Raw genomic sequence first — 27878 nt, 5'->3', positions numbered from 1 at the left:
TGCAATATAAAATCAAGGTTTAAAAAAGATGCTAAAATTATCCTCTTAGACCACATGGTTATATAGTTTTAAATATTGTAATTTAGGTGTTTCATGTTTTAAATAGTTGTAATATATATATATTTTCATTGTTAGTTATAAGGACCCCTTTGGAAATAAGTCGCTGACTTTAAGGGATATCCTTGGCATATTGTCGTGTCAATTTTTATGTTTTAATTTGTATTTTATAATAATTATGTTTTTGTATATATGTTCTGTGCAATATGTTATTTGACTCTTACGATGATATGCTTAATAAACTCAAATCAAATCAAATCAGAGTCACACATTCAGGTAACCCTGTTTGAAGTTCACACTCACTGTGTGGAGATTAAGGTCATGTCTTCCATAGATGGTGTGGATTTCAACTGGAAGAGGCCATTGTGTCACGTAAAGAAACAATGTAGTTTTGTTCCAATTGTGTTAAGAAGCATGTAATTGCTGAAAATTCTTTCCTTATATATTGTTCCTCTAGGGCTCACAGTAGCTTTCTTCAACGTTTCCACCATCTTCAGTCCAAATGGCTCAATCTCAGAAGGCAAATATATGAATAACAAAGCCGTACGCACAGCGACCGTGGCGCAGAAATTCTTCACCGTACATCTGTTGCTTTACAAGAATATATCGGAGACGACTGTGACGTTTACAATTGCGGGAAAGAAATCAGATGTTCCTGTTAATGTAAGTTAAATGATGCTTGAATCCACTTTATGCACTAGAGTGCTGCAATGTAAGTTTAAAATTTTGTGTGATATTTGTACAGCCATCTATGGCAGATCATTGCAACCTACTGTTTGCAGTGACCCATTTAAAACATGTGTTGACCTGCAGTAGTTTTGTAGAACTGCGGCCGATAAAACACAATGCACTGCAAATGTAATTCAACAAAATAACATACAAAACAACTCCAATGAAACTACTGAATTTCGTTTGGCAGTCTGGGCATGTGCACTTCCAAATTTGCTAGCAAGCGGCATAGCTATGACGACTTGTGCTACTGTTGAATTATTGGGTTTTTTTTTCATGCTGATTCCAAATATAGTCATGAATAATTCTGATATTTTTGATTTTCAAAAAAAAATTGAAACTTGTTGTCTGCAGTCGACACCTGCGGGTAGAGAGTTAAAGACCCATTCAGTGATCACAGCGAAAGTGTAAAAAAATTAAAATTGTTTATGAATTGCTTAAAAGTGAAGGATAAGTCATTCACATTGTCATTTGGTATTTTTGAAATGAAAAGTTTGGCAAAAAACAAAGAAAACGGCAGTATAAACGAAGTTGAAGCCCCATTCAAATACATGTAGCTAATTTAGATACTGTCAGTATCTAAATTATAGATTCATGTAAATTCCTTATTTTTGTTTTAAATACACAGCTTTCGGCTGAATCACTAGCAGTGCTATGTTTACATATTTATGACAATGACAAAGGTACCAAAATTTGAATTTTGATGATTTTACGATCAACCGGATGAGCAAATCACTGAATGGGCCTTTAATTCTTTTGTTGTCTGTATTTTGCTATGCAGGTGACCTTCAATGTTACCATTAACACTCTACCGGTGGAAGAGAGGGCTGTGTCAATAATAAGTGAAGATGCCGGTGATGCCAAGGACAAGGGGGCAAACAAGACCAGGGTGGCATCTGAGGAGGAGAACTTCTTGTTCCCGGATGTTGACCAGCAGCTTAGGTAAAATGATGAAATCTGTTGTTGAGTAACCCGAGTTATATCTAAACACACAGTCGTTGTCCAAAACACCAATATTCCTGGGAGCGGAAATACACAAAATTAGTGTTTAATGACCTTTGACATTCTATTATCGCGAGTGACAAGTCTTCCAATTGGTGTGTGAGTGTCCTTGACTATCCCAGCAAACACACAAATGTTCTTAAAACATTTATTCAAAATGTTTTAAGAACATTTAAATGTCGGGTTATATAAAAGTCATGAATATGTTTTTAAAACGTTATTGTAAAATATTTTAGGCAAACATTTTTGCAAAATATTTTGTCAGTAGTTAAATAACATTCTGTTGGAATGTTTTGCATCATGTTTTCAAAAATGTTTTATATTAAAACATTTTTATACCCTTTATATAACCCAACATATAAACCTTTTCTGTAAAACTTTTTTGCAGTGGTCATGAAAGGATTCAAAAGATAACCTATGCCCCAATAATCAGAAACTCCTCCACGAAAGATGTATCATAATAGCTCAGTCTTTAAATGATAGTCATATAACGACCAATAGATAAATGACTGACTATCATTGAGGACTGAGCTCCGCAGTCTACTGGACACAAGGTGCTTCACTACTCAAAATATTAGACCTGCCTGTCGTCTATAAACACTTGAGATGTCATGTGAATCACTACCATTTGAATTTACACTCCCTGTGTGGAAGATAAAGGTCATGTCTTCTATATGGGGTGCTTGGATTTTAACTTATTATATGTGCCCATCCATCACAAACTGGTCGTAAAGTCGGCATTTTCCATTTTGAGATACAATCAAAAACAGTATATGGATTTCTATGTAAAATATAGTAGGAATTTTGACCTTTGATGAACCATAATTTCACTTCCAGATGTCAGATGAAGCTGGTTGAGGTGTCATTTTAAAGCTGAAAGGGCATTCTTCCAAAATCTGCAATAAACAGAAAATGATCTAGAGCTGACTTTACTACCACTTCGTGGTGGATGGTCACATATACCTTGAGTCCGGGACATATTATTCACACACTTTGGCTTTCACATGGAATTATCGCCAAAGCGAGGAATTGACGTAATTATTCAAATTTCTGTTTGCCATACCCTGTATATTCACATATCATTATGATTCAATTTCATAATGTCCCTTTATTTATATCACCAGAGGTCCTCATAAACCTTTGAAGCCTGTAGGAGATTTCCCAGGAGATGTAGATATACCAGTTCCTGACTTACTTCCAGAGGATGTGGCCACAAAACTTAAACAACTCGATGAACAACTTGAGCAAGGTAAGTGATGGTGTAAGAATACAAGAACTTTGCAGATATGTGACATGATCAAGGGGAATGAGTCACATGTCGACCCTGGTTTCTAACAAGGACATTTAGAGCTTTCAGAAACTGAAAACCCCATATTGATACGACCTTTCTTTGCGAAGTTACATCAATTAATCAATCGCTAAAAACAATATAAAACAACAGAATTTAAACACTTTCTTTGTTAATATCTCAAAATCAATATTAGCGACATCCGACTCATTTCCCTTGATCGTGTCACATATGTATGTAGATAGATTAAGATTATTATCATCTTTTCACTTTAAACATGTAAATTTCTGTGTGTGTAAATTTTTGCGTTTTGCCAAATTTAAGCTCTTTCACCTGTTTTTATTTTAGCGATTTTGAGCTTCCTTACAAAGGCCTACATACAAAAATAGCATATTTGCATGTTTTTAAATTCGTTTTTAAAGTGCGCGAAAAGTGTGAAAACTAATGTAGCGCAAAAATGTCCATGTTAACAGTAAAGAATAATACATGATACAGTAATACATGATACAGTAATACATGATACAGTAAAGAATAATACATGATACAGTAATACATGATACAGTAAAGAATAATACATGATACAGTAATACATGATACAGTAAAGAATAATACATGATACAGTAATACATGATACAGTAAAGAATAATACATGATACAGTAATACATGATACAGTAAAGAATAATACATGATACAGTAATACATGATACAGTAAAGAATAATACATGATACAGTAATACATGATACAGTAAAGAATAATACATGATACAGTAATACATGATACAGTAAAGAATAATACATGATACAGTAATACATGATACAGTAAAGAATAATACATGATACAGTAATACATGATACAGTAAAGAATAATACATGATACAGTAATACATGATACAGTAAAGAATAATACATGATACAGTAATACATGATACAGTAAAGAATAATACATGATACAGTAATACATGATACAGTAAAGAATAATACATGATACAATAATACATGATACAGTAAAGAATAATACATGATACAGTAATACATGATACAGTAATACATGATACAGTAAAGAATAATACATGATACAGTAATACATGATACAATAATACATGATACAGTAAAGAATAATACATGATACAGTAATACATGATACAGTAAAGAATAATACATGATACAGTAATACATGATACAGTAAAGAATAATACATGATACAATAATACATGATACAGTAAAGAATAATACATGATACAGTAATACATGATACAGTAATACATGATACAGTAAAGAATAATACATGATACAGTAATACATGATACAGTAAAGAATAATACATGATACAATAATACATGATACAGTAAAGAATAATACATGATACAGTAATACATGATACAGTAAAGAATAATACATGATACAGTAATACATGATACAGTAAAGAATAATACATGATACAGTAATACATGATACAGTAAAGAATAATACATGATACAGTAATACATGATACAGTAAAGAATAATACATGATACAGTAATACATGATACAGTAAAGAATAATACATGATACAGTAATACATGATACAGTAAAGAATAATACATGATACAGTAATACATGATACAGTAAAGAATAATACATGATACAATAATACATGATACAGTAAAGAATAATACATGATACAGTAATACATGATACAGTAAAGAATAATACATGATACAGTAATACATGATACAGTAAAGAATAATACATGATACAGTAATACACGATACAGTAAAGAATAATACATGATACAGTAATACACGATACAGTAAAGAATAATACATGATACAGTAATACATGATACAGTAAAGAATAATACATGATACAGTAATACATGATACAGTAAAGAATAATACATGATACAGTAATACATGATACAGTAAAGAATAATACATGATACAGTAATACATGATACAGTAAAGAATAATACATGATACAGTAATACATGATACAGTAAAGAATAATACATGATACAGTAATACATGATACAGTAAAGAATAATACATGATACAGTAATACATGATACAGTAAAGAATAATACATGATACAGTAATACATGATACAGTAAAGAATAATACATGATACAGTAATACATGATACAGTAAAGAATAATACATGATACAGTAATACATGATACAGTAAAGAATAATACATGATACAGTAATACATGATACAGTAAAGAATAATACATGATACAGTAATACATGATACAGTAAAGAATAATACATGATACAGTAATACATGATACAGTAAAGAATAATACATGATACAGTAATACATGATACAGTAAAGAATAATACATGATACAGTAATACATGATACAGTAAAGAATAATACATGATACAGTAATACATGATACAGTAAAGAATAATACATGATACAGTAATACATGATACAGTAAAGAATAATACATGATACAGTAATACATGATACAGTAAAGAATAATACATGATACAGTAATACATGATACAGTAAAGAATAATACATGATAAGGATACAAAGAATAATATGTAATAACCAATGAAATGCATAATACAATGATGAGTGAAGGAATTACAGTTGAGGCCCAGAGGCCTGTAGTTCTGTAACTAACCCCTTGTTTGATTTAGCTGACATAGCAGCAGGTTGGTAGAAGAGAAATTTTACATTCAAGGTGATCTTAATTCATATTAATTCTTAATTGAATCTTAATTCTTCATTGATTATTTCAGGTGATCTGACAGAGAAAGGCTTCAAGAAACAGAAGACAAAGATACTCAAAGAATACAGACAATCACCTGATTATAAAACCAAGAGAGATGCCGCCTTGAAATCGCAATTGGTGAACAATGACAATCTGCAAGACAAAGCCATGCCAAACCAAGGGCATGGCATGGATGTAAAACCAAATGATCCAAATATGGAACAGCAAATTCCTAATATGGACCAACATGTTCCAAATATGGGTCAGGGACAACATCAGCAGATACCAAATATGGGCCAGCAGGCTCCAAATATGGAACAACATAAGCCCAAATTAGAGGACCATGTTGACCTTGACAGAATAATGTCGGCTAGAAAACGAGCGGAGGAAAGAGAAAAAGGGCTTCACAAACGACAACAAGCAAAGGACAATATGTTGGGTGGTGAGCAGAAATTAGGCATGGCAGTAGGTGGAGAGCAACCGTTACAGAATTTAGGGCAGCCCAAATGGAATCAGATGCAGAATATGGGAGAAGGGATGGGACAGATGGGAGTGGGACAACAGTTGCCTGGTATGGGACAGCAGGTGCTCAATGCAGGACAGCAACCAGGTTTTGGACAGCAAGGGGGATTGAGGCAACCTGGACCAGGACAGATTGGAGTGGGACAACAGGGACCTGGTATGGGACAACAAGTACCGAACATGGGACAGCAGATGCCTAATGCTGGACAACAACCAGTCTTCGGACAGCAGGGGGGATTGAGGCAACCTGTACCAGGACAGATGGGAGTGGGGCAACAGGGACCTGGTATGGGACAGCAAGTACCTAACATGGGACAGCAGTTTCCTAATGTAGGACTACAACCAGGTTTTGGACAGCAAGGGGGAGTGTTGCAACAGGCACCAGGTCAGATTGGAGTGGGACAACAGGGACCTGGTATGGGACAGCAAGTACCGCTTATGGGACAGCAGATACCCAATGTAGGACAACAAGTACCAGGCTTGCCACAGCAAGGGGGAGTAAGGCAACCTGCACCAGGACATATACCTGGTGGAGGCCAGCAAATGCCAAATCAACAAGTACCGGTTCTAAAACAGGGAGCACCAGCCAGGGGTCAAAATGTAGCTCATCAGCAAGGACAGTTTGTAGGGCAACAACCACTCCAAAATATGGGACAAGGACAACATGTAGGAGAGCAGCTACTTAATGCAGGACAACATCCTGTTGGAGGACAGCAAGTTCCACATGTGGATCCAAAATTACCTAATGTTGGCTTGCAAGATCAGAATAATCTAAACAACGCTATACCTGACCTTAATCAAGGACAGCTGAATCAGGCTCCCATTGGCGGTATACAACCACGGGGTGTTCCAAATAATGTCATTAATCCCAATCTTGAATTGGATAATAATGCAGGACCTAATCAGCAGGACCAAGCTGATAAAGAATTACAGGGGGAGGGCGATTTGAAAAGACAAAAGCGCGACGATGTTGTACAGATTGAAGATGATGAAGGTGCTGATGATATTGAGCCGAATCGGGAGCAGAGGGAAGACGGTCAAAAGGCGGACGATATTGATAATAACTTTGAAAACCAGCAAGCTCGATTGAGGGATATGAACATATTTTATGCTAAAAAAGATGCAGATGGCATCGACGATAAACAAGTACTAAACAGAAGACTTTTATCAGTTGTACAGAGTGACACTGACAATATTAGATACAATGTATCCAAAGCAGACTATGGGGAACCGTTCAGAGAACACTTTGACACCAAATCGCAAACTTCCAGCGATGAAATAGTAAAATATAATCCAAATAAACCTTCCAAAGATACTGTGAACGGTAAAATTGTACATAATGTAAAAGTCGGTAAATTTGAGACTATGAGAATAACCGAAGGGTACGAAGGAGGGAATATGAAGAAGAAAAAAGTATTTGGTGTAGCTAGTGTAAAGTCTTCCAAAACCAAGATGGATGAGACTTTGGATCAATCATCGTCAAGAAGAGATGCGTTGTTAGCGGATGATGTTGCAGAGGATGCAGAACAAGAATTGAGGAGGACGGAGGAGAAGAAAGAGAAGTTGTCGAGGATGACGAGTTTTCTTCCGTGGGAGAGGAATGATGTGCTGTATAATATAACACAGGTATGGATTTGTAAATGATTTGTAAATGTCTCCCATCATGCACTATTCCAGGTGTTTGCATATTCTCATCTCTGTACTGAAGTTTTAATGCGGAGAATGTCGCCAGCAGAAGTTTGCTCTGGAATATTGCATTGTGGTACATGTATAGGGAAAAGGTGGTGCGAAATTTAAATTGGAGGCTTAAACCAAAACTTGCTATGTTAAATTTTTAAACAACAGAGTTCATAAACGGAATTTGAGTCATATTTTATTGTGGATGCCTTAATGGGCTATTCCAGTTGAAATCTATACACTCTCTAGATGGAACATGTGACATTAGTCTTCTACACAGGGAGTGTGAATTTCCAATGGAATTACTTGAAAGGATGATGCCATTTGAAATCTACACCCCCTGGGTGCAAAGATTTCTTTCACTTTATCTCGTTATTCTTGCTTGACATAGGCAGAACCCCATTCTGACAGTTATTACTAATATTATTTCAACATTTTAGGTAAAGAATAATGAAACTAAAATTGGATGGAAATGATACTTTATGGTGTTAAAACAGTATATGGATTTCTATGTGAAACATATTAGGAATTTGATCTTTAATGAACCATAACTTCACTTCCAGATGTCTGATGAAGCTGGTTGAGGTGTCATTTTAAAGCTGAAATTGAATTCTTTCACAATCTGCAATAAACAGAAAATGACCTAGAGCCGATTTTACTACCACTTTGTGGTGGATGGTCACATATATCCAAGAATAGTATTCAACTTACTTTGTATTTTGTTGTTCTGAGCAACACTAATGTGACCATATCTCTGGAACTGTATGTCCAATTCTGTTTTCAGCAAATAAATCTCTGAAAATAGCACATCCTTTTAAATGAAAATTAACTGAATTTTTATCATGCTCTGCAAACAACTCATTTAGCTTGATCATGTCACATTTGTATTCTTTATCCAGTTGTTGTCAATGAAAAACGCAGACGCACAAAGCGCCTACGAAACGAAGAATCCCTTGCAACGTAAACTAATGGACGCCTTTAGCGACTCGCTACGATACGTCAATAAGATTTACAACATCAAATTCGGGTTCACGTCCCGTAAAGTGCCGGCGCACATGCCTCACATGATTGATGTGGATATCATGAATGAACTGCAAGATGAGTAAGTACTGTTATATTATTTACATAAATTATTTAAATTATTAAGTCAACATATATCCCAGTGAACACAAAACGTTTCACCCAAAACCTGTAAATGTTGGATTATTTAAAGCGTATACAAATTTTAAAATATTTTTGAAGATTTGCTGCAAAACATTCTAACATTATGCTATTTAAGCGTTAGCAAAATATTTTGTAAACATGTTTGCCAAAAAATATTTTGACATTTGAAAAATGTTGTAATTTTTAAAAATGTTCATGACCTTTACATAACCAGCATTTAAATGTTATATTCAAACTTTTTGATCAAAACCAAAAAAATAAATCCTATAAATGTCTCTTTTACGCTTAGGCAGAGAAACCCAAAAAGCACTAGGAACAAAAATATGCTATTCATGTTGGTAATCAAACAAGACAACCATTTATTTTTTTATTTCAACCCAACAGTTAATAAACACCAAAGAATCATGCTCCAAAATTCACGACACGCAATGACTCTCAAGACGGCACTCATTAGAGTTCCGAAAGCTCAGCCCTCTGAAAAGGACTTCTCTAGGGAAAGATTAAATCTTAATTTCTTACCGACCTAGAGTACCAAGTAATTTCAAATCGTAACAACTCTCATTGGTTCCCAGGTCAAGCAAAACAACACCAGCATAACCATACCGTGGAAACTTGGCATGTTGCCCATGGGGATCGACGCTAAGTCAGGTACCGCGTGAGCAAACTCAAAAATAGCGCAAATAGCATGAGCGTACACAAAAGAAACTTTGTGCAATGTTGCCAGGTCTGAACGCTGTACCGGCGTCAGCTGAATTAGAGTACGCTTAGAGGGCACAGGCATGGAAAATTTCAATCTGTTGACTTATTAATCTGAGAGCATAACAACAACCTCTGACCCGGTCAAGAATAAAACTGGAATTATGCATTTCTCAGCAAGAGTAAAATGAGTTTAACTTGCTTCACATTGTTTAACTTTAATTCGTACAGGTTTGCCAAGGAGTATGACCTGACTTCATCCCATCAAGTGCGGCATTCACAAGACATGCAGTTTGCATTCTCCTACATGTATTACATCATCGGTGCACCTAAGGAGGTCAATGTGACGGAGGTGTTTGATGAGTTTGACACAGATAGTTCAGGGTAGGTAGTAGGACATTGGAAGTACATTACAATACTGTTTATGAGAAGTTATATATACTATTACTGTAGTTTGTGCATAGTGTCTATTAAGGCTGGGATGTTTTGACAGGCTCTCTGGTAGTTGCCCATCCCTATATAAGATACCCAGTTTCAATTTCTTGTGCGGGTTACCCATAGGACATTATTTACTATGTTTATAAGCCTTGTTTTAGCCTAGTTTGCTTGAAACGTTTGGTGAAAAGTTCAACAGCACCAATGAGTTGATAAACTTGGTTTCAAGTCACAAAATTCAATTACAAGAGGCCCGAGTTCAATGTTAAACAAAGCTTTGGTTTACAATTGGACATTTTGCAGGTATATATTTTCACTAAATATCACTACTACTTGCACACAATTGTTTGAGACCATTTATAATATTTTCTAAGTGCAAATTTGCACTCCACTTTGACTTGATCTGTGGTAATACTGGTACCCAAAGTACCGTAGGTATCTGCCCATAAATCACACAGGGTACCCAGCCTTAGTGTGTGTATGGACAGACTAATCATGGACCAAAATCTGCAAGGATGTAAGTTTTGAGGCACTTGCCTGATTTCAGGCATTTTGTTACTCCGAATTTGCACACTTTTATTTATTTTCAGTATGTTTTGAGGCTTTATAACCCAGATTCATGCACTTATTCCTGCAGTCATTTCAAGCCACTTACATTTCTGAATGTGACATCCAAAACACTGCTATTTGGGCTGAAAAATATACATTTTTTGTAGGTTGCTATGTATTCATGTTTAAAAACCTCACAAAATGTTTGCTCACTATGACATGTATCAAATTGATCAGTTATATCTTGAGCGCTTGTCTAATTTACTTATTTATATTCATAAACAGGATTTTATCAGACCGTGAGATTCGAACCCTGGCCACTCGTCTCTATGACTTGCCCTTGGACCTCAAGACCCTCACCAATCTTGAAAATATCATCATCAACTGCTCCAAATATCAGCCATCAGATGCTGCAGGTGCAAGTTTGGTTACTGAAAAATATTATGAGCAAAATATGGTAAGTTATATAATGTTACAGCAAAATAGATTTGACCCAGAGAGTACCGACTCAGAATTGACCTGCACGTAATGTTGTGATAAATTTGCCATGGAGAGCAAAATAGTGTAGCTGGGGCATTTGTTGTCAAAATCCCAAAATTGAGTGTCTGTAAGTAAATCAAATCAAATCAAATCAAATGAACTTTGTTTCCATATAACTTATAACTACAAAAAAAGATCAAATCAAGTGAAATTGGGGAGGTGAGAAAAAAGCCTATAAGCTGAAGCCTTACAAAGGTGTGGTTATAACACCAAGATAAAAATAGAGCTAAAGAGAGTCCACCAGACTTTCCCTTAAGCAGTATTCAGACTTTTTATTGTACGTACAATATTGTATGTAACATATATACGTTATTTAATCAAAAAAAAATATAGACACAGATATTAATACATTTCACAACACTGTGTTTCACGCCAAAGCGATCATCAGGTGAATAAATTAAAATTGAAAAACACGATGATCAAAGGCCTTTCCAAAAACTCCGTAACCTAGCAACGCGTGCACGCGTGTCGAAAAACACACCTGGCGCGAGTATGACGCTTTACAACGGTAGGTGGTGACATAGGTTATGGAGAAAATGAATAGGCCTAAACATACCATATAAAACATTACTTTTTCTTAACACGGCTATGACGACATTTGCTTATCAGCTCACTTCTTAATACGTTATTTAATCTATTGCCTTTCTATTTCCAGTAATGTTTAAGTTCTAACGAATGTTTGATGACGAAAAATCGATAATATATTTCTGGTAGATATTGTATGTAACATATTATCGATTTTTCGTCATCAAACATTCGTTAGAACTTAAACATTACTGGAAATAGAATGGCAATAGATTAAATAACGATATATATGTTACATACAATATTGTACGTACAATACTCGGAGTCTGTGGAGCGCTTTATTGTACTTTCATGGTTATACTGTATAAGTGGAAATTTTCGCGAGGGTTTTATTTTCGTGAATTTCGCGGTTAGAGCTCCAACCGGGAAAATAACACCTCGCGAATATATGCTATAATGTATTACAAGTATAGGGAAGCAGTGTTCGAAATAGGGCCGGTCAGCCGGCCATTGGCTTGTAACTTTTTGGCCTGGCCGGTAACTTTTCTGACTGGCATCTAGTTGCCGGCCCGGCTGGCCGGTAACTTTTTAAGGTCAAGCCTGGCTGGCCTGTAACTTTTTGAGGCATATTTCGAACACTGTAGGGAAGGACTGGGCAGTTGCGAAAATAACATTCGCGAAAATGTCTCTCTCACTGCAAATCGCAAAAATTGCCACTTATACAGTAATCAATGCAGAATGACATAAATTTGTTTGTGGCTGTGATCATAAAGAAAGGAAAACAATTTACTTCTGGCAATTTTATAATGCCAGTATATATTTCGTATTGCAAATCTTGGCTGATAGTAGAAATGACATTGCAAGTCTCGAAAAACCTTTCCAAATCATTTCCACTAGTTCAAAAGTCCGCAGACCCCCACAAGTATTACTAATTATGATCAGAAACAATGCATAAATTTGCTGTAACTTTGGAAGGAAATGAGGGAATTCGATCAGGTTTTCGCTAGTAATGATCCGATTCAAAAGGTCACAACAGTCTCTTATACTGTCCCTTTGCGGTACGGGTCACCCGGGGTTGATTTGTGTGACAATGTCATTGAATCGATGATCGATGAGCTGTAGCGGAGTTCGCACAACTATGATAAACATGAAAGGCAGTGTTGGATGAGTGACCACACTCATAAAATCCATTCATGTGATGACTTGCATGGAATAGTGTAAACGGCTTATCTCTCCCGAGTGGATTAAGAATTGTTTTGTGGACTCTCCTTTTATCTTGATGGTTATGACACTTTATGCACAATACATAATATAGGATCCTCAAGTTAAAGTTCCCCCTAATGCTTTTTGAAATAAATTTGAAGAATAGCATATGGAGCGTTAAGGGATCTGGAATGAAGCGTTTGGCAGTATTTTTGTGGGACATGAGAGCACATCAGACATATCGAATTGCATTCTGAATACGAAGAATGTCTTTCTGATATCAAATAATTTTCATTTTTTGACAAATTATTAAAATTTGATATTTTTCACATTTTTGATATATAACAGTCCTCGAAGTAAATTTGATAAATAATGATATATTCTTAAAGTGTATGTAGCTGGGAGGAAAAGCCGATGATCAATTGAAAATTTTGATCTTTCATATTGAAGATATGGATTTTTTTCCCAAAAAGACCTAATTTTTTTTGTGTTTTGGGAAAAAAAATCCATTTAATACGAAAGGTCAAAATTTTCAATTGACCGTCGGCTTTTCATCCCACCTACATACACTTTAAGTATAAATCATCAGATTTATAAAGTTTACTTAAAGTACTGTTAAATATCAAAAATATCAATTTTTAATCATTTGCCATAAAATGTGTATTACATTGCGAATTTCAAAAAATCAAAATTATTTGATATCAGAAGGACATTCTTCGTATTCAGAATGCAACTCGATAAGTCTGATGTGCTCTAATGTCCCACAATAAATACTGTCCAAACGTTCATACCCCACCCCTTAATGGCAACTCAATTTGTTGTAATATTTGTTTCTTCTTTTTTTTCCAGCCCCAGGTATCCAAGTGGCTAGTATCACATTGTGATCCTCTTATACAACTAATGGGCCAAAGTGTTGAAGGACAAACTAAATATAGGTAATTACTAAATGTTAGAGTATGTACTGTCAGGGTTGCCAAACCCGCGATTTGGTAGCCCAATTGGGCGACTTTTGAAGATTTTTCCCGCGACTTTTGACAATTTCCTGTCCCATAGAAACCAATGCTTAAGAAAAAAATTGGGCAACTTTTCAACATTGGCTCCTGCGATTTCCGGTATTTTCATGCCCCATAGAAACCAATGGTAAAGAGAGAAATTGGGTGACTTTTCGATTATTTGACCCGCGATTCGGGCTGAAATCTTTTGGCAACCCTGTGTACTGCAAACGAGGACACACACAAGATTTTTTACTCATAAACTGCGGACTAACCTGCAACCATGGACAGTCCCCGGTCTCAAACTGCTTTAATAGACCTCAAATGCATGCTAAATGCATTTGAGCAATACTTCCTAAAAACTGCAGATAAATGTGTGAAAAATATAGTCAGCGGTTGATGGCTAAAATTTTGCAAAAATCCGCCAATTTAGTCCAAGGTTAGGCGATGAAAAACATGATACATACGTCCGCGGTTATATAGCAATACACACTGGCCTCAATTGGCGGCAAACACACACAGGGGTGTCCTCAATTGGCAGCAATCACACACAGGGGCGTGTGGGGGGGGGGGGGGGGGGGGCAAATACTATCAATCAAAGACAAGCAAAAAAAGGTAATTACTAAATGTCAGTGTATGTACTATGTATTGGAGCAAAAGCTTCAAAAATATGTATACTTTTATAGGGTGAGATGTTTAGTTTTTGCAAGGCAAACGTTTGAATCAAAAAAGGCGTAAATTTCTTGAATTTTGTTGGTGTCACGCAAAAGGTTCCCAACTTAAGACACACGGCCATATAAATGTATAAACCTGGTGTGCATATAAATATATACATATGTAAGTTGTGTGCGGGTGTGAAGATAAAGGAGGATGGAAAGAAGAAGCCAAACTAGCTGGAATTTGTTATAGTTATTGAAAAACATGTCACAGAGTGTAATATATACTGTGAGAGGAGGCAGAGGATGAGACAAAGAAAATGCTGTAATTGTACTTAATTATGTGTTTTTATTTGAGTGTGTCAATATGTTATTCCTATAATCTGTTATTTTTTTTACAGACATGAACTAATGGGAGAAGATGAAATAGCTTTCAAAATGATTCGCACCAATGTCTCACAGGTCATAGGTCAACTAGATGATATAAGAAAAAATCCTAGGTGAGTATTTAGACTGCTGCCCTCAGTCGTCAACCTTTTGGATTGACGACTGAGAAAGCTATGTGGAAAAAATGTGACGGATTTTGCAACAGGATTCCTGTGGCATAGAGCATGCGCAGTTGTGTCCAAATTGACCTTTTGAACGAGTTTGTTGTTTGTAGAAGTTCCGAGCACGATCTTGTCACAGCGGCGCAGTACAGCGACGCTGTACACGGGCACCGCTAGTCAGTCGCGCTACGGCGCACAACCAATGTCGCATTGAATAGTTTTCAGAAGTCCGTCATGATATGGCCTGTAAGATAATCAGTCGTCACTACAAAGCATACACAGTACATGCGAAGTGTAGACGGCTGATTGGAATTAGTCTAGGTGAGTATTGCACAAAATAATGCAGGACGAAATACTGTATGAGCCGAAATTTTCATGGTGGTTTTACAGTCCAACCTCACTTATCCGGCCATGATGGGACCAATTCCATTGGCCGGATAAGTGAAAAATCCGGATAAGTGAATTACATGCAATTCTGCATTGACTGTCCCAAGTACTGAAATTGTGACAACAAAAGATTGTTTTAACATGGGGAAATAACACTAACAGATGGCTTTAGAGTGCTTTATGCAACATACATATGTCATTATAAGCATTCAGAGCATGGAATTAAGGTGTAAAATCATCAAAAACATGTTTTCCTGTGAAGATTTGACAGCCGGATAACAGAGAGATCCATATAAAAGAGGTCCGGATAAGAGAGGTTGGACTGTACTTTCATGTATTTAGCTGTTTTACACAGCCCAAAAATTAAACGCCCCTCAACTGCACAATAATGAAGCTCATTACTAAGAAATCTACAACCACAAATTTATCATCTCACGAAAATGTTAATGAACCTCGTAACCTCAAAAATATCCTTCAGCAAAAATGTACAGTATTTATGCGATGAAGAGTGGGCACTTCCATCTGTGACATTGTGTTTGGTGAATATTTGGCTCTTCCTGTGACTAGAGATTAATGACTATAATCAAATCAAGCATTTCTTGGCAAAACTGGAACACTGTGAACGCTAGTGGCTCCGCGATAAACACACACAAATATAGCACGATACAGAAGAAAGTATACACGCGCCGTACACTGCGTACAAGCTACATGTACGCAGTTTGGCCAAGAAATACTTAATTTGATTAAAGATAAAATTTTGTAATAGTTCAACTGATAACATTTGTTTAATATCAATGCTTGTTCTAAAATTGATCAAATCTTAAATTATTTTGACTAAATTTAGCATGTTCTGGTTTAGCAAGCCGCTAAGTTATCACTAGCATAAATTTTGCTTTTATTGATTAAATTTGAATCATAAAACCATTCAACTGGGCTTACATTTTTTGAGTGACTATGGTGTCGCACCTTATCCTACGCCCATCTTCAGGCCGAATGTTAATCTGGCGGCAATTGGTCATTGACCTGTGACAAGATGGTATTGCCATATGTCGTCGATTTTTGAGCCAAACTTATTTAGAATGTTTTTTATTACAGAGTTGTAGCCTTGTGCAATTATGCGAGGATTGCCGCCCCTGTTGAGTGAAGGCTGTTCTTTCTTGACAAATATCACTTCATTGACTCCCCTTTCGTACCACCTGTGATCTCTGTCTAAAATTACAACATCTTTATTGCCAAAGGTGTGATTTGTGCTGTCCAAATGCATATACATGGCAGAGTTCCCATGCGCAAGTCCTGGCAATCAGTGTGTCCTTGCATATTGTATATGGGATAGACAATATTGCTGGTTGTCCTTGGTTGGCATGTATTCTGGGTGAACCAGCTTTTGTCTCAAAGTATTATTTGGTTTGAACGAGACTGGTTCTGATGTTTGCTGAAAATCCTGCAGTTTTTCAGACAGATCTGACACATAGGGGATGGTGCAATACCAAAACCACTCAAAAACATGTGTCCAGTTGAATAGCTTTAAATGATTCCAATTTAATATTTATGTATATGTGATGTGACCAAGCAAAATCAGTTGGAACTCGGGAATATTGATTTTGAGATTTAGCCAAACAAAGGAAATATTTCCTTTTGTTTCCTGTTGTTTTGGAAACTCTTTTAATTGCTCTTATCTTTGGAACTGGTTGTTCAATTGTAATGGGTTTTTTGCAAAATGCAGCTTTGTAAATACTTTTTACTATCCTATAAGAAACTGAAAATGTACTATTTCCGAGTTCCGACTGATTTTGCTTAATCGCATCACATATGTGGATGATTGGCAACCTTCAGAAATGTATTACTTTTATTTTTGTATATTGGTTTTTCAGGAAATTTATATGTTTAAATGATAACATAGAGCATGAGACTGGAGACTCTAGCATGGTGAAGGCAGTGCTACAGGACTTCTATGAGTCGTTATTTCCTATTATATCACAATTTGAGCTTCCTAGAGAATATAGAAATAGATTTCTACATATAGATGAATTAAGGGAATGGTAAGTACGGACCATTGTGTCAAGTTATGTGGTACCCTATGATAGGGTGGCGTAGAAAAAGGGTTAAAAATATAGAAATAGATGTCTACTAGATGAATTCAGGAAATGGTAAGTAAAGTCACTTTGATACACAGACAAGAAAGAAACAGACCGCGTTCAACCAGTCAAAGTCCATGTGTATTGTATGCTCTGAGTTCTCGCATATTCATGAGGGCCAATTGTTCGATCATGCCATGTCTAACAATCACGCCAGTGTTGCGTGCCTTCGCGATTACGTGATAGACCGTGAAAATATGTGGTAATTGCGTTGCAGTCTCGCCTGTCGCATTTCATGGAACAATCGGCCCTCATCGGGTGATGCTGAGACTTTGACTGGTTGCACGCGGTCTGTTTTCTTTCTCGTCTCTCAAATTCATCTTGTACTCTTGTGTGATTGTGAAGTGGTTTCATTTGTTTTCAAAATCATTATTTAACGGTTCTTTACACATATACAATAAATTGCACATTGTTATTTGTGCAGTAGTTACAGTAGGTATACTTTCACTTTCAGGTTATGGGTGGGCTGTTTAGCATTTTAGGATTAGGCTTAATGATTAAATGGTTGTGAATTGGGATATTTTCGCTACAATCTCTTAAATGTTTGTAAAACAGTTTAGAAGTGTGCAGAAACATTTTTTTTTAAATTAAAAGAAAAAAAGTTCTGGAATTTCTAAAACTTGGGTCGCATTCTTTTGTGCAGTAAAACTTTTTTCCAGATTTTAAGATTAGGGTCGGCCTGATGAGGACAATCAAACAATTAAATTTTTTTTGGCCTAACCCTACAAGAATTCAAACTCATGTAATAACAAATATTACTCACAAGGTATTGTTTTCTGTGTGTTGCAGGCGGAGATATCGGGATTGGTTAAGATTCTGGACCCATCTATCATTAGGAGGCCTTATTGTATTCAGTATTGCATCATTTTGTTCAACACAGGTAGGTTGCTATACAGGGTGTCCCAGAATGATTTATACCGTGTTTGAACAAAATATCAAAAATATATAGTCAACAGTGTATCTAATTTTAATATGTGCAATACAATGCCCCACATGTCTCCTACTTATTCTGTGACTTTCATGGAAATAGCTTGATTCGTTTCGGCGTGACATTGCTATTACTGAAAATGGACGAAATTGCATGTGTGTAATTTACAGTGCAAATGTATCATAACACATGGATCCTTTATCACCATCGTCCAGTCGCACTGTGCAATATTTTGGAGAAATTCTACATTCTTTGATAGGAAATACACCAAATTTGGCACAGATGTAGAGCTACAATGCTTAATAATGCTTGATATGGGATTACGTGAAACATATCAATATGACATCAGATATTTAGGTTGAAAAACATACTTTTTATGTGATTTTTACCACAATTTTTACCCAAAAATGTCATTATTACAGAGAATATAACTTCCTCAAGGATCCTCCGCAGTAAATATTAATCTTCTTCGTTACGTTGCTGTGGGTTTGCCCATATACTGTGGACATAAATGCATGCATGCTGTGACACTAAGGACGAACCTTCTCTACACTTTTATGAAAAATTCATCTCTGCCGGCATTTCAAATGATGAAACTCACACACCTCAATAATTGTCTGCAAAACTGCCGCCAAAGAAAGAATAGTTTAAGGTCACTCAAGTGTAGCAAATCCTTTATTCCATACAATGATTGCTTCATTACATCATAAATAAACGATAGATATCAACTATTTAGTAGAAGTAAGAACATGACACAGCAATATACTGCATAACATTACTTTGTGCTGAACGGTTAGTAATTTTACTGATTTTCAATTATAGGTTGCTTTGTCAAAACTTGGAATTCACAATTTTTACGCAATCCTCTCTAACTTCTACTAGAAATGTCCAATTTTTAAAATCTAAAAAATCTGAGAAAGCTAAATATATGTTAAACTTAAAATGCAAAACAAAATGACCAATAGAAATGCTGCTCATACCTAAAAAATGCCATCTTTCTCGGTATAAATCATTCTGGGACACCCTGTATATGTACAGATATTAGTTTTTACAATTAAACCTGTCAGAATTGTTTGAATTTACAGTGCCAGAAGCAATGAGATAGAACCAAAAAGTATCAACTCCGTCATGTGTGTCACTCATGGAGGGCAAAAAAGTGTACTTTTGGCTCATTTTGCTAAGCCCCTGGCAAACATCAAACATTCTGCATGTAATCCATTGTGCCAAAAATGTGCACCAAGCGCTGCATACACAAACATTTGTAATAGTCGAGCTTAAAGAAACCAATTATCATTCCATTTTGGGATATCATGTAACTTTAAATGTAAAGAGTTATTTATGAGCATATATATATATACCTCCTATGGGAGACATGACCTTAATCTCCCACACAAGGAGTGTGCCCAGGGAGTATGAATTTCAAATGGGATTACCTGATTGGGTGACTACATTTGAATTCTACACCCCCTGTACATGGTCCCCGTTTGCCGACAATGAACAAGTTATCTTGAGAGCTATATGATGATGAAACTGGGGGTAGCATGGCCATAGGGTCTCGATCTGATTCGATTTTCAGCCCAAAATATGATAATTTAAAAGTAGAAAAAGTGATCCCGCCTGGGAATCGAACCCAGGACCTCAGGTTTACGAGATCTGCACCTTAACCACTGGGCCACGAGTTCGAATTTCAAGCAGCCTAATCATGAAGCTCCTGTGGCCCAATGGTTAAGGCGCAGGTCTCGTAAACCTGAGGTTCTGGGTTCGATTCCCAGACGGGATCACTTTTGCTACTTATCTACTTAACGCGACGCGACGGTGAACCTGGTGAAAAATTATGTCTATTTATACAATTCCTGTCGATCATGCCACTGTTTTTCCATGTTACCCAAGTACCCAATTTGAATAATTTATGCATATCAAGCAAAATAACCTTGTTCCTTATTTTTCAGCTTCGTGCTCTAAAAAGAAGGTGCTGCCCAAGAAGGAGAGTGCGTTCACATGACATCGCTGAGAAAGTGCAACATGTATGATAATTAGCTGTCATATGTGGCCTAGACTTGGACATCACATCAACACATGCGGACGTACAGCAAAATAGTAAACAAAATAACCTTTTTAATATGTGCTTCCTAAAGATTTACTGTAGGTTTAAATTCAGTAAGTGTGAAACTGAGGAACTAGTAATTATAAGAAGTTGTGACAGAAGTTAGTGTGGTTTGTTGCTTGTATAGAGCAGAGTTTCCCAACTATTTTTTGAAAACAATCCTATAGGTATATGAGTGGATATTCATACGTAGTGGTAAATTTTTAACTTCAACATTACACTATTTTTCGCTCACCTGGAACGATTTCACTAGCTCGACTAGCGTCTTCAGCAGTTGGTGATATCATCACTGCATCACCATCTGCTGAAGACACTAGTCGAGCTAGTGTAAATGTTTCAGGTTAGTGAAAATAGTGTAATGTTGAAGTTAAAACTTTGATTCATAAACCTATGTATCCTTCATGATAGCATACATGAAATTAGCCTATTGCTGTTGAAGTGTTGATGTAACAGGATTAATTACCATAGCAATAGATGAATACAATTTTTGAATAGATCGCCCTGCACTACAACGTTCATGCGGTACCTGTGCATTGAACCATAGAAGTCAAAGAATGATAATCACTCGCACCTGTAAGATTAGTATCTTTGAAAAGAGCGGTATTGTATTCAATCTTTGATTGCAGACATAAACAGGTGATGAGTGCAACATGCTTGTAGTGCAGGGCAATCTATTTAAAAATTGTATTCATCTATTGCTGTGGTAGTTAATCCGATTATTACATATCTTGTCAAGACTTCATTGAGGGATTATACAGCTTTATTCCATAAGCTTTATAATCCCTGTCTTGATACTAGGCTAACTCTGATTATATCCTTCATGTAAGCCTACACAGAGTTAGCCTGTTGTCAAGACTTCATTGAGGGATTTTACAGCTTTATTCCATAAGCTGTAAAATCCCTGCCTTGATACTAGGCTAACTCTGAGTACCGTATTGTTTGTAATAAACGCTCCCCTCTAATAAACGCCCCCCTCCAATTTTTCTGTGAAAAATTGACAAAAAATCCATGCTATATCGTGTGAGTAAGCTTAAAACTGGCATCAGTCAGTCAGTCTTAATGTCAGGGACGATCGGTAAATTGCATGGACAAAACCTGTTATGACTCACACTTCCATCCATTCCATTGCCTAATTATGGTAGAATTTCACTAGATTCTTGCTTGATGATGTACTTACGAGTGTAATTTTGATGCATTTACCACGAAAATGATATTTTCCATGGGCGTCGCCATTAGTATAGCCGTAAATCCCTCTTTTCTACAGGAGCACCATCGGGAAATTTAACCCGATTTTTAAGTTTTTTTCACTGACAATTCACCTTCAATAAACGCTCCCCTTTTGGAAAAACGCAACGCCCCCGGCGTTTATTACAAACAATACAGTATTCTGACAAAGGTATTGTTTCCTGGCTCTTCTCGGAACCCCCAGTTTTCAGTACCAGTGAAGGGTCTTGACCAAGTGATTTGTAAACCATGTTGTAGAGGTAGAGTGGTTTAAAGCCATGCATTGTGTATTTTTTTACTTCATGATCGTTACAAAGAAGGCTGATATTGGTCAATTCAATAGAAACATATTGATGCTGTAATTCTTTCAAGCGTGTACAATGAAAGAGCAAATTTAGACAAATTGAGCTCAAAAGTCGAGCTCAAAAGTATACGTAGCAAGTGAGATAAATTAATTTGTGCTTTTGTTTTTGCCTATGAACAAACACAGCAAATTCAGCTGTAGGCACAAAATCATTATAAGTTTATTTGAAGAAAAACTTACAAGAAAAAAATTCTGAATGTTTACATTATTGTTGTTCAGTTCTCATGTGATATGTCTATTTCCATTATATACATAGACTGCTCAGTGCCAGAAGTGGGTAAGTGCAATAGTTGCCCTGTGAACATTTGGCAATTTACATGCAGTATATTGTACTCATCTACACATGGCAGCTATTGTACTTACTCACTGCTGGCACCGAGCAGTCGACATGTGATGTATTTTGCCAAGTCTAGGCCACATATAACAGTGGTATATTATATTATTATTAGTAGTTAGCCATTTTGTACTATTTCAATTTCATACTTTGTACTATGTGTGGTTTGTGTAATATGGGGTCAGGGTGATCGATACTCCTGCTTTTTGGTCTGGTTTCTTTCTTTTCTGATGTTGTTTTTTTCTCTAAGGGCCCACACCTAAATACCAGTGTGCAGCTTTCCCCACCTTGGCTAGGGAACCCCTCATTCAATGAGAGCATAAGCATTTGTAGCTGCAGCTTGGCTGGGGAAGGTTGCACACTAGTAAAAAGGTATGGGCCCTAAATACTGTATTCTCTCGTATAATCAGGGTTGCCAAAAAATTTCAGCCCGAATCGCAGGTCAAAAAATCAAAAAGTCGCCCAATTTTTCTGTTTACCGTTGGTTTCTATGGGGCAGGAAACTATCGAAAGCCAATGTTGAAAAGTCGCCCAAATTTGTTCTTAGCCATTGGTTTCTATGGGACAGGAAATTGTCAAAAGTCGCATGGTAAAATCTTCATAAGTCGCCTAATTGGGCTACTGAAATCTCGGTTTGGCAACCCCATGATAATGCCCCCAATAAACATCCCCATCTTTTTTTGAAAGCATAAGCATGGTAAGATTAAAACTGGCATGACATTCTTGCATAAAAATGCACTTACAGATCTAATTTCGAAGTATTAACCGATAATAATTAGCCCTGTTTGGCACCACCATGTTGTATTTCAAACCAGCGAGTTTTTTTCATTGAAAATTCTTAGAAAATTCACTTCAAATAAATGTACCCTTCGGAGCATTTTTGTTTTGCCCCTGGGGCATTAATAAGAGAGAAAACAGGTAATGATTGAGACATCAAATGCTCTTATACCAGTGGAAATGTTTGTCTTTAAATATGCTATATTCACATTCCTATATGTTTTGCACCAGAATTGAGTCGCCAGTGCACACGCTTGATACTCAAAACATGGGTAGTGGTATATGAGCCCTTTCACAGTCTCAGTTCAAAGTGCATTGTGGGTCATATGCTCGGGAGATGAACATTGTGGACTCACCACAGTATTTAAATGAGGGTGAACTTTGCACGTTGAAAAGAGCATTACAATTGTTGCATATTATTTGGTCTTGATTTCTTCTGAACACTTGCAGAAGGCAAGGAAAGAATTGATGAGCTAGCTAGCGATTGCTAGTGAGAAAACAGGAAAGTTAAAATCCCTTTCAGGCGTGGTTCATCACACGCTTTGTCAGTGGAGGAGATTGGCTTGTTTGTCTCTCAATAAGACTCGAACAGTGATGCGCGGTTGATGTGAAGTCCGAGATTTCTGAAATTGCAAAAGGGCTTATTGTGTGACATGGTTTCAAGCGTGTGCAGTGGCCATGACCATGGTGAGTGTAATCTCAGTTTTAGTGAAAATTATTTTGGGATTCACTACCAGCCTTTTCTGCATAGACCTTGCAGCAGCAGATGGAATGTCTTCAAAAATTAGTTAAAAAGATGCTGTGTGCGGTAAACACCACAAGTGATCACACACTGGCGACATCATGCTCGATGTGCTTGAAAAATCAAAGTGATTTTTGCTATTTTTATAACAAAATTGGCAATAAGAAAGTTGGAAAATATGAACAAATATGAATGCACCTGCAAGAAAAATGAATAAATCCTGCACGACACAAAGGTGTGCGAAAGCACTGCGCGAAGTACACGGAGTGCCATTATACGCAATCAGTGCACTCCGCATACTTTTCTAACTGCTTTTTTGATTGGCTGATTTGATATAGGAGTGCAGGATTGTAGCTAGAGGATTTTTAGTGTCGGGTCGTATTTGAGGGATTTTTTTGAGAAATTGACAATTGTCTAAACTTGGCCAAATTTGATGTAATGTTGCAATTTTTGACACTTGAGTGCTGGGTGCTAGAGCTTAAATTGTTTATCAGTGGTGGGCTCTAAATCTAATTGCCAGGCTCTGCCGCCCGCCTTATAGCTACATCCCTGTAGGGGTGTATGAATAGGATTTAGTCCATAAGCAGCTTTTCTATAATACAGAAATTTTCTTCAGAAATCGCTATCTAAAACACTGAACAGTAGTATGTATAGACCACAGTGGTGGTTGAATATTATTATCAGTATAAACTGAACTAAAGTAAACTGATCTGATCTAATCTGTGTGGGTTATTGGTGTGTAATTATTTTTTATAACTTTGTACAGTTATTTATTTGTTGGGCTATTACAGCTGAAATGTATATCCTCTATGGAAGACATGACCTTATATCATCCACACAGGGAGTGTGAATTTCAAATGGGGTTACCCCTGAGTGGGCAACTCCCTTTGAAATCTACACCCCCTTTGTGGGTGATTAAGGCCACATCTTCCATAGGGGGTGTATGGATTTCAACGGGAACAGCCCATTTGTTGATAAACCAATGATATTTGTACTTATTGTTCTTTAATATACCTTGAAAAAAATAAGGTGCATGTCTATTTTCATGATTTGTATTGACCCAGTCTTACGCAGACTTTAATTCGCAATGTGTAGTAACATAAATTGGATTCCAATTATTTTGGGAAAGGTTAGAGGTCATTGGACTGCTGTATATGGTCCAAATTACATGTAGGGAACATATTAATGATCAGAATAATAGTAGTGCCATGTGTAGCGTAAATTTATGGCAATCGCATATATTATACGAAATGATGCAGGTTGTGATATACGAGGGGCAGTCAGTATGTTTTAAGAGTTGATTCGTGACGTCATATGTGGATTGTTTTCATGGCATTTCTCAATGATTACATAAACACTGTACCTTTGTCTTTCAAACAACACATGTAAAAATTATATCATACACATGATTACGTAACAGCATTAGCATAAAATCAATGTACTAGGGACACTGCCAAATCACGTAAAAAGGCGGGCCTTTTAAATTACAAAAAAAGCATGTGTTTATTACAATGTCCGAAAACAGCAAAAGTACAAGGTGCATATGGCTAGTTTTGGGCAGAAATAAACACTAGGTCCTCCGCTGGCATTTGGTAAAATATGAGACTTGCCATTAAACTTTGGTGAAAATGGGACGTCTGGAAACTTCAACAACTTTAGGGCTTGAATGGAAGCAAAATTATTCTGCAAAAATTGCGAAAATGAAAAAGCAGTTATTACAAAGGACATTAATTATCTCCAAAATGAAACAGACTAAAATATAATGACTGGTCACGAGTGAGAGCTGGTACTCAGTGCGATGATAACTGGTGCAAATGAAACAACAATCTGTGCATGCGCAGGTGGGATGACCGATACAACATGGTGGGAATGCACGAAAATTGCTCAATTCCATGTAAATAGGACCTAAAATATTACAAAATGCTATGAAAATTGTAATTTAAATATTCATATGAATTTTTATGGATGATCTCAACCTGAAATGAACAGAAAAGTTTTAAAAATAAATTTCTCATTCAAACGATGGCCTCTCTCTTTGTACCACTACTTTTTGTATAAATGTAACAATGGTACAATAACAGTTATATTTTAATCACAGATTCAAATATTTTCTAGGAGACTCCCGCTTAAATGTTTGGAGATTAGTCAACAGAACTGGCAAGAAAAATTAAATTTCCACGTTTGCTATTTTTGGTAATATCAAGATTTTTAAAGAAAGAAAAGCCTCGTTTTTGTCAAAAATAAGACATATTTGACCACGCATTTTAAATGTACTAAAACCTTTACAGCCCAACAAACATGGTTTAATGAACTGGTAGTTTGTGTTCTATTACTCTGCCAAAATGCAGCATTCTCCATTGCTCAATTCCCGAGAAAATATAGAAAATACAACGATACCTCATTTCAGCCTCTTATTTCCCTTAACAAAAACGCCTCAATTTCACTAGGTGACTCTAGACCATTGATTTTATGCTAATGCTGTTACGTAATCATGTGTGTGATAGAATTTTTACATGGGTTGTTTGAAAGACAAAGGTACAGTGTTTATGTCATCATTGAGAAATGCCATGAAAACGATCCACAAATGACGTCACGAGTCAACTCTTAAAACATACTGACTGCCCCTCGTATGTGAATACTAAAGTATCTTAACTATTATTGCTACTATAGTACTTTCAAAAAGAAATTTTTCTTTTTATTATACTCTGATCAGCTGATTTTAGGCGGGACTCACAACATCGTGCATAGAATGGCGTACACCAGCTTGGCGCAGTACCTATGCCAACTACCCTTTGCGAATTGCTTGAGCTTGCGACTCGCGTAGTAACACTAACAAAACTGAATAATTGTCACCTATTAGGAGCTGATCATAGTATCAAATGTTTTTAAACACTGATAGAATATTTTGACATTAGGCATAACAGGATTTTCATTATTTGTTTTCTTCCTCCAGGAGACCAAGTAACACAACATGTACTAATATGTCTTCTGGGAATTGTAGCCTCTAATTGTAGACAATCTAATTTATGTGTAGTGTACACAGTAAGTATGGATTATCTCAGGGCCGTGGGAAAGTGGACAAAGTAGGACGGCCATATGGTGTGGGTGTACGTGGGGCTCGACTGGTGCTGTCACATGCACTACAAGGTTCCTATTGGGGCTGCATGCACAGGTACACCATTGGCTGGTACTGTGCAGTTCCAAGGGAGTAAGTAACACAGCATTTATAATGCGCCTAAGTGTAGTACCAGTGCAGAACCACGTCTGGTGGGTCCTGTGCAGTAACAGCATTGGTACTGTGTTGGTACTATGTGTGTACCAGGTGGCTGCAATAAGAATCTTGTAGTGTACATGTATAGGCATACATGATGTGCTGCTTAAAACTTGTTATTGGAAATTTAGAGAAAGCCAATGAAAGCCGCAGAAAGCCAAATTTAGAATTTTTAAAATGAATTTGGTATACATAAAGTTCTTAAAACTATTTTAAGTTCTTTACTGCCAATCATTGAGCAAGTCATTTTTTTTCTTAATAATAATTATTTTTATCATGATTTGTTTTTTTCCCATGCCAAAAAGTGGGGTGACCATGTACGCC

General features: G+C 36.4%; 1 protein-coding gene across 1 annotated transcript in view; it reads left to right on the top strand.

Annotated features, from left to right (window-relative positions):
• LOC140167834 (N-acetylglucosamine-1-phosphotransferase subunits alpha/beta-like) overlaps positions 1–27707 on the top strand; it is a 59988-nt gene extending 32281 nt beyond the window's left edge. The window contains exons 17-29 of the mRNA XM_072191125.1: positions 515–720; positions 1568–1728; positions 2913–3037; positions 5810–7929; positions 8880–9082; positions 10072–10224; positions 11110–11281; positions 13942–14027; positions 15142–15240; positions 17547–17714; positions 18600–18690; positions 20688–20762; positions 27237–27707. Coding sequence (XP_072047226.1) covers positions 515–720; positions 1568–1728; positions 2913–3037; positions 5810–7929; positions 8880–9082; positions 10072–10224; positions 11110–11281; positions 13942–14027; positions 15142–15240; positions 17547–17714; positions 18600–18690; positions 20688–20762; positions 27237–27248 — 3671 coding nt within the window. The 3' untranslated portion in view covers positions 27249–27707. The remainder of the gene's footprint in view (positions 1–514; positions 721–1567; positions 1729–2912; positions 3038–5809; positions 7930–8879; positions 9083–10071; positions 10225–11109; positions 11282–13941; positions 14028–15141; positions 15241–17546; positions 17715–18599; positions 18691–20687; positions 20763–27236) is intronic.
• The last annotated feature ends 171 nt before the right edge of the window (positions 27708–27878 follow it).

This window comes from Amphiura filiformis, chromosome 13 (assembly GCF_039555335.1).
Source record: "Amphiura filiformis chromosome 13, Afil_fr2py, whole genome shotgun sequence".
NCBI classification, from domain to species: Eukaryota; Metazoa; Echinodermata; class Ophiuroidea; order Amphilepidida; family Amphiuridae; genus Amphiura; species Amphiura filiformis.
Note: the sequence above shows the minus strand (reverse complement) of the source record. Positions and strands in the feature narration are given on the sequence as shown.